At 40.9% G+C, this 11392-nt stretch overlaps 1 protein-coding gene across 2 annotated transcripts in view; it reads right to left on the reverse strand.

Annotated features, from left to right (window-relative positions):
- Positions 1–8081, reverse strand: part of Rbm5 (RNA binding motif protein 5) — a 30167-nt gene extending 22086 nt beyond the window's left edge. Inside the window, exons 1-4 of one of the 2 annotated variants that reach the window (XM_028756844.1) lie at positions 7964–8081; positions 6602–6667; positions 4021–4186; positions 2618–2773 (exon numbers count right to left, since the gene is read on the reverse strand). In XM_028756844.1, coding sequence (XP_028612677.1) covers positions 2618–2773; positions 4021–4186; positions 6602–6618 — 339 coding nt within the window. In that variant the 5' untranslated portion in view covers positions 6619–6667; positions 7964–8081. The other variant, XM_028756845.1, reaches the window with a different exon arrangement.
- Positions 8082–11392: the final 3311 nt, after the last annotated feature.

Genomic DNA, 11392 nt, shown 5'->3' on the forward strand with positions numbered 1-11392 from the left:
ACACACACACACACACACACACACACACACACACACACACACACACACAAATAAAGGCCTTGCCAAGACTGGTTTAGAACTCTGTTCAAACCTCCTTCCTGCCTCAGCCACTTTAGCAGCTAGGATTATAGGCATAGGCTATCATATCTAGCAATGCCAAAGTGTTATTACTGTATGATATAATATCATATGCTGACTTGGCTATTCATGTTTTTTCATGGAACAGTAGGTGGCTTTGCATCGCAATGACAATGAAATAACAACTTAATATTAACTATAAACAGTCTACCTCACATTCACTATAATAGTTACTTCCAGTTTAAAAATCTGTATCTTTAGATTTAAGTTTTTACTAAGTATTATGACATTTATTACTTTGCTCCTATGCAACAGATTCTGGCATTTATATCTTTTAAAAACATATTTGGGGCCGGGCGGTGGTGGTGCATGCCTTTAATCCCAGCGCTTGGGAGGCAGAGACAGGTAGATTTCTGAGTTCGAGGACAACCAGAACTACAGAGAGAAACAAACAAACAAACAAAAACCCCCCACATATTTGGGGATCTGGAGAGATGACTCAGTGGTTAAGAGCACTGACTGCTATTCCAATGGTCCTGAGTCCAATTTCTAGCAACCACATGGAGGATCACAAAGATTTGTAATGGAATCTAACATCCTCTTCTGTCATGCAGGCATACATATAAATAGAGTACTGATATACATAAGTAAATACATCTTAAAAAACAAAAATATATCCCATGGTAGTAGTGGTAAAAACATAAGCTTTTAATCCCAGCACTCAGGAGACAGAGACAGACAGATCTCTGAATGTGACAATAGCCTAGGCTACAGAAGGACTTCCAGGACAACCTGGAAAACCCTGTCTTGAAGGCACCCAACTCCCCTACATTTAACAAAAAACATGTTTAACCTCACATTTCTTTCAGAATACTGCTTTCAGGGATTAGAACAATGGACAATTAATTGCTTTAGACAGAAGCTTGTTTTTAGAAATGCAATATTGTGTAAAGAAAAGCACACTGATAAACACAGTACAGGTGCTAAGTGAAAATACTAACAGTGTAGGGTAAAGAGTTCTATTCCACTTGTTAGATCATGAATCATGACAATGAACTCTAAGCGAGGAGGAATGCATTTGTCCAAAGAGGAACAGTAAATAAAAAGCAAGTACATGCGATTAGAAAAAAGGGTAAGACTTGAAATACTATTAGAAATTAAGAAATGTCAGGGGGCTGGAAAGGCGGTTTACCAGTTAAGAGCACTGACTGCTCTTCTAGAGGTCCTGAGTTCAATTCCCAGCAACCACATGGTGGCTCACAATCATCTGTAATAGGATCTGATGCCCTCTTCTGGTGTGTGTCTGAAGACAGCAACAGTGTACTTGTATAAATAATAAATAATATTTAAAAATTATAAAAAAATTAAGAAATGTCAAGGGATGAAGTATTATTTTCAATATGCTTTTCTGAGATTTCAAATAGAAAATGTATTTTTGTTCAGAATAAAAAGACAGCCAGATTATTACTATTACTTTCTGGTTTTCTTTTTGGTGGTATTAAGAGCCCAGTCTTTGGGTTCTTTAAAGGTCTTATTATATATCTTGGACTGGCCTGAAATTACCAATCTTTCTGTCTCAGCCTCTTGAGTGTTTACATTACTAGTATACTGAATCAGGTTGGGCACTAAAACTTAATTTTTCTTCAAAAAATTTCAAAAATCTTATGCATACAGGTATTTTGCCACATGTATGGCTGGCTATGTATCATATTTGTGCCTCATACCTTTGAAGGTCAAAAAAAGGCATCCTGGAACTGGAGTTACAAAAAGTTGTGGAATTGAACCCAGGTCCTCTGGAAGAGCAGTCACTGTTTTCAACTGCTGAAACATCTTTCTAGCCCCTTAAATAGAGGCAGTTTATTAAATTGGGGTAGGGGGAGGCAACTGAACGTGGAAGTGGACTACTGAGCTTTGGAAAGACCAATCCTCAAAAACAAAAGCTATTTTTTTTTTTTTGAGGCAGGATATGACTATGTACTCCTAGCTAGTCTGGAACTTACTATAAGATCATAAAAGATTCTCAAGGAGATCTTCTCTTGCTTCTACCTCTTAAGTGCTAGGACTACAGGTGTGAAGTATCAAGCCCAGCTTTAAAACCTTTAAAGGCATGAATTAGCTGTACCATCTAATAGCTAAAGAACAAACAAAGCTTATTACAGTCAGAAACTTTAGAAAATTCTATACTGATCTTCAAAGGTTAGATATAAATAGTACTTTCCTTCAATCCACCACCAAAGAAAGAAATCTATTGCCGGGCGGTGGTGGTGCACGCCTTTAATCCCAGCACTTGGGAGGCAGAGGCAGGCAGATTTCTGAGTTCGAGAGTTCGAGGCTAGCCTGGTCTACAGAGTGAGTTCCAGGACAGCCAGGGCTACACAGAGAAACTGTGTCTCGAAAAACCAAACCAAACCAAACCAAAAAAAAAAAAAAGAAAAAGAAAGAAATCTATTCCACTGAATGACATCAGATAGCACCATGAGACAATGAATAAGTTTGCTGTCCCTACTAGAATGTTAGACCTATTTGTTGCTTCTCTTACATCGCTCTCAGTGATGGTGATAGGAAGGCCACGGAGCATGATGGTCTTGCTCTCTCTCTCATCACTGATGTCATGTCTATAGTCATGTTCTCCATAGTCACCATCTGAATGGTAGCCATCTTCAGATCGGTCACTGTTCCTTCTTTCACGTTCCCTCTGGTCCAAAGAAAACAAAATTATAATTAAAGTCACCCTTTACACTTTGAACTAGACCCAATATATAACATATGTACCCCTGGTACCCACAGAGTCCGACACAAGAGGATGCCAGATAGCTTGGAACTGGAGCTAAAGACAGTTGTAAACCACCATGTGGGTGTTACAAACCAAACCTGGAGCCTCTCAAGAACATCTAATATTAATTGCTGAGCAATCTCTCTAGCTTTCAATGCACCATTTCTTAAAATGATATTCTCTTAGTTGGAAAGAACGGTTTAATAATTCAGTATAAAATAGTAACACAAAAATAGTGTCCTGTTATACAGATTACTATCGGGCTGGAGAAATGGCTCAACAACAGTTAAGTGCTATTCCAGGGGACCCAGGTTCAATTCCCATTACCCATATGAACAGCTCACAACTCTAACTCCAGTTCCAGAGGCTCTGTACCCTCATATAGACATCCAAGTAGGCAAAACAATATAAATATTGACAAATATAAATAAATCTTCAAAGTGGGAAAAGTATAAAGTTATATAGGCTGTATTAACTATTTTCAAACAGATATGAACAAGTATGTAATACTAAAAAAAAGTGCTGGGTAATCCCAGCACAGGAAGCAGAGGCAGGTGGATCTCTGAATTTGAGGTCAGCCTGGTCTACAAAGGGACAATCAGGACAGTCAGGGCTACACAGAGAAACTCAAAAAACTAAAATCAAACTAAATCAAATAAAAAACCTCACAAACACCAAGGACCAAATCTATGGCCTTGCACACGCTATGCAAATGTTCTACCCTTGAGCCACATCCCACCCTCCACCACCTCATCTTGTGAACACATCACAGGATTGAGTGGCCCACGCCTTTAGTCCCAGAATTTGGGAGGCAGTGACAGGAAGATCTGTTGAGTCTGAAGTCAGCCCAGCTCTCTCTATACAGTAAATTCCAGGACAGCAGAGTTAACATAGTGAGTCCCTGGTGGAGTCGAGAGTCCTCCTTATAACTTATAAGGCTGTATCGGTATGCAAAGAAGCTCATGAAGTTCAAGTACTCAAAGGAGTCCATGATGAACCTCACGCAAACTTTGGCTATTAGTATTATTAAAGGCCTACTTTGTCTTTCGAAGTTACATTCAACTTTGAGTATGCCTCTGAGTGATCAGTGTAATTTTCAAGCTGCCACATTTCCTTACTTTACAAGAAGACTGTCCACATAATTTTAATTGACAATGTTTATTACTCACCTCTGGACTATCATAGTCTCGATAGTCATCATATCTATCACCTCTCCGATCATCACTTGATCTTTTGTAATCTGAGTCCCTCCGCCTGCTTCTAGATTCACGCTCATCACGGTCATCCCTGTCTATGATGGAACCATATCTTCCACTTCGTTCTGTTCTACTCACTCTGCAAGGAAACATAATGTTCATTAAGCATATCATTTCGTACATTCAGAAAAAAATCACCTCACATATCAGTTTATAAGGTACATCCAAATAGTTTAATGTATCCCTTAAAACATACCACCAATGTTTAGTTTACAAAGGTATGTACTGAGAAAACATACATAGGCAAGTTGTGGTGACACATGCCTTTAATCACAGGAGGCAAAGGCAGGAAGGTGATCTCTAGAGTTTTAGATCAGCCAGGTCTATGTGGTTAGACTGTCTCAAGAAAAAGGAGAGAGAAAACACATACACTCACAGAGAGAAACACACACACACACACCACAGACACACACTAACACACAATTTTAAGGAATTGACACAAAGTCAGAAGATATAACTATTAGTTATTTCAGTTAAAGTTTTTGAGAAGGGAATATATTCTCTTTTTTTTTTAAATAATTATTTATTTTTTTATATACTGTAGCTGTCTTCAGACACACCAGAAGGGGGCATCAGTTCTCATTACTGATGGTTGTGAGCCACCATGTTGCTGGGAATTGATGAGGACCTTTGAAAGAGCAGCCAGTGCTCTTAACTGCTGAGCCATCTCTCCAGCCCCCAGGGGGACATATTCTCAAAATGTATTCTTGTGTTTCCTTAAGCCTACGGTTGATATATATTATTCCTTTATTTCTATTTCAGATCACATTGCCCAAGACAGCAAGAAAGTAGTTACCTACATCTCATCCAATTTCAGAGTAAATCTTTATTTTTTCCTTTTCCTTTTTGGTTTTTCTTTTTCTTTCTTTTTTAAAGATTTTATTGGGCCGGGCGGTGGTGGCGCACGCCTTTAATACCAGCACTTGGGAGGCAGAGGCAGGTGGATTTCTGAGTTCGAGGCCAGCCTGGTCTACAGAGTGAGTTCCAAGACAGCCAGGGCTATACAGAGAAACCCTGTCTCGAAAAACCAAAAAAAAAAAAAAAAGATTTTACGTATGTGAGCACACCTTCGCTATCCTCAGACACACCACAAGAAGGCATCGGGTCCCATTACAGATGGTTGTGAGGCACCATGTGGTTGCTGGGAATTGAACTCAGGTCCTCTAGAAGAGCAGTCAGTGCTCCTAACCTCTGAGCCATTTCTCCAGCCCCCTTTTTGGTTTTTGAAACAGGGTTTCTCTGGAACTGTCCTGGAACTCACTCTGTATACCATGCTGGCCTTGAACTCAGAGATCTGCCTGCCTCTGCCTCCTGAGTGCTGGGATCAAAATTGAGCGCAACCATTGCCCTCTAAGAGTTAATTTTAACAACTTACATACTCTCAAGGGTGCCATACAAACCAGAAATGGAGCAATGCCCTAGATAACCTAAGTCTTCCCTCCAACCCCTTTTAACTGAGTAGTTCATCTGTACACATAAGTGGGTGATCTCTCCAAACTAACAGGCTCAGAAAACATTTATTTCATATAACATTCTTTTTTTTTTTTTTTTACTATGGGTGCAAAAGGGTACATTTTAATTACACATGTTATTGAAGCAAGACTGCTGTCACAGGATTTAATGGTATCATATGACTTAAGTCTTTTTAGGATGTCAATTTCATCTATCACAAGAACTGGCCTCTCAATAATAAGAATATGTGAAGGCTTTGTTAAGTCAAATGTTTTGAGATCTCCGTATCCTCAGCTGCTGAAACGGCCAACAGTTTTTATCTTTATTTAGTTCATTTGGTCATATTGGAGATCGACACTCATGACTCATATACCACTGAGCTAGCTCTATCTCCAGTCCCAATATGTTCTATGTCAATTCTCTAGCTTTTCCCTTTATTGTCTTGTTGTAACACATGATCCCAGGCTGCTCAGCGCTCTGAGACTCAGCCACTGTACCTATCACTAGGGAATAACAAGGACTGGCACTCACCCACTGCTTGTCAAGCAGGCTCTGAATAGCTCTTGCCCACAGCTGGAACTTTCCATGGCCTACTCCACACTGCTTTCTTTAACCTAATTCTCAGCCTTCAGATTTTCACCTCAGACAATACTTTCTCCAAGACATTTTCCTGTGCTTCTTATGTGTCCAGACAGTACTTTAAATTTTTTATCATAACTGTTAACTCTCCCACTAGACTGAAGCTTGTGAGAACAGAATCACAAAAGTGGTAATTTGGAACACTTGAAACACAATATACATTTAAATATTTGTTTCCTAAATAAACATTGTATTATTGTTGTGGTTTTTTTTTTTCTTTTTGAGATAGGCCTTTTGTATGTAGCCCTGGCTGGCCTTGAACTCAATGAGATTTGCCTGCCTCTGCTGGGATTAAAATGGTAAACTGCTACCACCACACAGGGCTGAATAAACAATTTAAAAGAAATATTTCAGTCACTACTAAGTTTCTGAGATCAAGGGCATGGAATGTATTAAAACTCACCTTTTGTCTGAACCCATTGTCTCACTGAAGATCTAGCACGCTCCTTCAAAAGGTTTAATTTTTCCCCTGGGGGTGGGGAGAGAAAAATTGCAAATTTCAGAGATCACTTAATTCAAGTCCCTACAAACTGGGATAGAAACTGTGGCTAATTCTTAACAATGACTAAAATGAGGAAGGAAAAGAAGGCCTGTTAACACTAAATCGTGCTATCATTTTGTTAAGAAGCAGGGAGATGAAGGATAACGCTTTAACATATTAAGATTATATATTCAATAAGAAATCCAAGAAGGGTGAAAGCTTTAGACATCTTGGATACTCCTACTATTACAAAGCAAAAAGCTTCTTATTTTCATAACCAAAGAAACTCTACTGAGACGGACAATGGTTAAAACATTCATCCAAGTGTCTTCATTAATATAAAATTCAACACTAAAATTGTAAAACAGTCTCAAATTTTTCTGACAAAAACTTAGAAGCTGGAATGCTGATCAGACTAAATTTTACATACATAACGCAACGGTTGATCTCAATCTATTTCAGTAAGGCAAGACCAAATCTTGACTCGGCTTAATATCTGTGTATCAATAGTACCTACGTCTTGGCCCAACCCTCATCGACAAAGGCCACCGAGTGACCAACAGCCTTTCCCCAGCCGATAAGCCGTAATAAAACATCACACAGCTATACTCTTAGATGCTTGTAATGTCCTAGAAACTATAGTTATAGTCATTTCTAGAATCTGGTCTTTAAAGCAGGCACTCAACAAACACTCGTTGACTTAAAAAATAAGAGAAACATCTAGTGATTCAAGTTCCGGGGTCGAACGGCTACGGCTGTCCCTTGTTTCGCCGGAGATGCCCGCACCCACCTCCGCGGGAGGTGCCCGTGCCCACCTCCGCGGTATATCGTAGCTGAGATGAGGGCGCTAAGACCTGTGCAACTGAATCTGGCATTTAGTCCATCTTTCCTGTCTTACATACATTCCTCCCCACACCCATTCCCAACCACCTTTCGCAGAGCGAGATTCAGTTGCAGACGCAGGGCGATGATGGCTTAAGAGATTGCCAAGCGTTTCCGAGGGGTGTCCGAAGGACCGGCGCTCCACAGCTCCGCAGGACTGGGGATTCGGGACAACGTCCCAGCAAGAGACAAACAACTCGAAAGAGGCGGGCCGAGGACCGGGTTAGGGGGCGACCTATGAAAGCAGAGCCAGAGGCGAGGGGCGCGGCCCTCAAACACTAGCTTAGTTTAGTCCCTTCAAAGACGCGGCTGAGCGGTCACCTCTGGCGGCTGACAGGAAGACTCAAGAGACAGCACTAATGGTAAAATCACTGGGGCGTAATGGACGGCTGCCGCACTCACCCCCACAGAGGGAACAAAGCAGAAGCAGTAGCGGCTCTGCGTCCCAGAACCCCCTACAAGGTTCGGCCGCTCCACAAAATGGCGTCTCCACCGACCGTCTTCTCCTACCCACAGTACCTCGCGCGTCGACCCTCCCCACCCCCACCTCACCCGCCTCTCCAGAGGCATCCAATCAGCGAAGGTACCCATCTGCGCGAGGGCTGCCGGGAAGTGTGGTCGCCCAGGCAGCCTGTCACTAGACCCTGCGTTAATTTTTTTGCGTATTTCATCTGCTCCATGACAAAGCTGCCTTTCAGCCTCCGAGAACCCGGATGTGCACTCTACCAGCGCTTGGCACACTGTAAAGCGTATAATCCAGTTCGTAGAGAAGGCATACTACTGATTACTTTCATAGACACTAGGTTAGACTTTGTACGGAGGTCTTCACAAATATCCTCTAACTGAGCATGATGATGTAAACCTATAATTGCACTCTAGATAATGAAGCAGGAGGATTGCCATGGTTTTGAAGCCATTTTGGACAACTTTATCCTCTCTCTTAGGACAAGTTATTAATGTCTTGTTTTGCAAACATACAGAGCTAATAATTTGGTAAACTGGAAACTGAACTAGCTTGTTTTCAGAAGCCATGACCGCAGCTAGAATGTGAACTCCAGAACAACACGGACATTTTGTTGTAAGACTCTGTCACAAGCAGAACAAAACAACAATAAAACCAAACCGGTGAGATGGCCTCATCAAGTAAGGCTTACTGCCAAGCCTAAGAACCTTAGTTCCGTCTCTGCAAACCTGCATGTTGGAGAGAACCACTCATAGTAGTCTTCTAATGTGGCAAACATGGATGCGTGTTCGCATACACCAAAAATAAGTAAATGTAAAACAACCCAAATTCAAATCACCACCCCATCATCCGTTAAAAAAAAATTCCAACAAAACAAAAACCTAGAGGTTTTTTTTTTTCCACTCTGCTCTTTGTAGGGATATTCTTACCATCATTTACGATAACTAGCCCTCTGCATATGTAGTTATTAGAGAGCTGATTTTCCTTTTCTTTAGAAAGGGTCTCTATAGTTAAGGCTAGTCTGTAACTCACAATGTAGACCAGACTGACCAAGGTCCATCTACTTAGTGTGGGACTGTTTCTGATCCTCCAGCCTTCACCTCCTGCATGCTGCGATTAGGGGTCTGTGATGGGATTAAAGATGTGCTGGAATTAGGGTGACTGAAACTGGCTGGAAATGTCTGAAAACATGCCTGTTCCTTATCTGTAGATCATAGAAAGCACTTGTAGCAGAATGTGGTGACCCATGCATGCCTTTAATCCCAGAGGCAGTTGGATCTCTGAGTTCAAGGCCAGCCTGGTCTACAAAGTGAGTTCTAGGAAAGCCAGGATGACAGAGAACTCACTGGTTGCTGGGATTAAAGGTGAGCCATCAATTTCAAACTCAAAAGCCCTTTCCCTAGACAGATTCCATTTAGGGATGAATGCCATCCTCTCAATTGTTTCCCTAGAGTCACATTGTTCTGGTGAGTAGATTAACTATATCCCCCAGGCTATCTGGTAGTTGATGTACCAAAGACAATGGAAACTGTTTTGTTTTAAATTAAGCAACACAAATAGCCAGGCGTTGGTGGTGCACGCCTTTAATCCCAGCACTTGGGAGGCAGAGGCAGGCGGATTTCTGAGTTCGAGGCTAGCCTGGTCTACAGAATGAGTTCCAGGACAGCCAGGGATACACAGAGAAACCCTGTCTTGAAAAACAAAAAACAAACAAACAAAAAAAAGCAACACAAATAAATGTATTGTTGAATAAAGTTTTAATAAAGTAGTCTTTTGTCTTTCATTTTAAAAAATTTAAAAGTTGCATCAGAGAGCTGGAGATGGCTCAGCAGTTAAGAGTGCTTGCTTGCTCTATCAGAGAATCCAAATTTGGTTTCCAGCATTCATATCAGGGAACACCAGCTCCAGAAATCCCACAAGGTCTTCTGGCCCTAAATGCACCCACCTACACACAGAGACAAATAAAAATAGTGAATCTTACTAATCAGAAAGAAAACCAAAAGTTTGGGCCAGTGAAATGGTTCTCTTGGTTAAAAGGAAATTGCCAGGCTGGAGAGATGATAGCTCAGAGGCTCTGCTCTTCCAGAGGTCCTGAGTTCAATTCCCAGCAACCACATGGTGGCTCACAACCATCTGTAATGAGATCTGATGCCCCCTTCTGGTGTGTCTGAAGATAGCTACAGTATAGGCATACAAATAAACAAAACTTAAAAAAACAACTTGCCACCAATCTTGATAATCTGAGTTTTCTTCCTTCTTATTTTTCCCAAAGAGGATTTCTGTGTATCCATGGCTATCCTGGAACTCATTCTGTGGAGTAGACTGGCCTCAAACTCAAAGATTTGCCTGCTTCTGCTTCCTGAGTACTGGGGTTAAAAGCATGTGCCACCACCATCTGGTTTGATAATCTGGGTTTTTAATCTGACTATAAATTGTCCTCTGACCTCTACATACACTGGTTTGAGTATAGGTTCCCCCCCCCACAAATATACATAAGATGAATGTTTAAAAGAATAAAAGTAGTCAGGGAATTTGGTAAATGCCTGTAATCTCAGCTCCCAGAAAGGGGGAGATAGAAGGAATATAATAAGGAGGTTGGGGCTAGGCTGAGTTACAGAGTAAAATTCTTTCAAAAGATCCCCTAACCCATTGAAATAGTAACTTTCATAAGTCTGTTAAAACCAACCAACCAACCAACCACCCACCCACCCAAACACCCAAACACCTCTCTGATTATCTGGCAAAAATAAAAACAAAAATGCTTTTGTCCCAGTACTGGAACTACAGCTATAGAAAATAAAGTGACGTTTTTGCTTTGAGACAGATGTAGGATTTTGTTTTCCTTATAGCCTTAGGGTGGTCAAAGAGCTTTTCAATCTTTAATTAGTAAACCTATATATGGAAATGTGTTTTACCTCAACAGGTACCAAAACTCAAAGGCTAAGAAAGGCTCTTTTCACTGATGAGATCAAGATCATAAACTATGTTCACTCCCTTACTCTAACAGATAGGTAGTGTTGCCTGCTGACTGTAACATTGACTGTTTCAGCATTAACTCAGACATGCCCACATGGAGGCAATTTTTTTCTTTCTTTTTTTAAAAAAGATTTATTTTGGGGCTGGAGAGTAAATATTTATTTATTTATTTTATGTATATGAGTATACTGGCACTCTCTTCAGACAGATCAGAAGAGGGCATCGGATCCCATTACAGATGGTTATGAGCCACCATGTGGTTGAACTCCAGACCTCTGGAAGAGCAGTCAGTGCTTTTAACCACTGAGCCATCTCTACAGCCCCATTTTCTAGTTCTTAACATCAAGTTCTACTTTCTATCGACTGGGGGGGGGAATAAAACTTTAACAAAA

This window comes from Grammomys surdaster, unplaced genomic scaffold (genome assembly GCF_004785775.1).
Source record: "Grammomys surdaster isolate TR1022 unplaced genomic scaffold, NIH_TR_1.0 126131, whole genome shotgun sequence".
NCBI lineage: Eukaryota > Metazoa > Chordata > Mammalia > Rodentia > Muridae > Grammomys > Grammomys surdaster.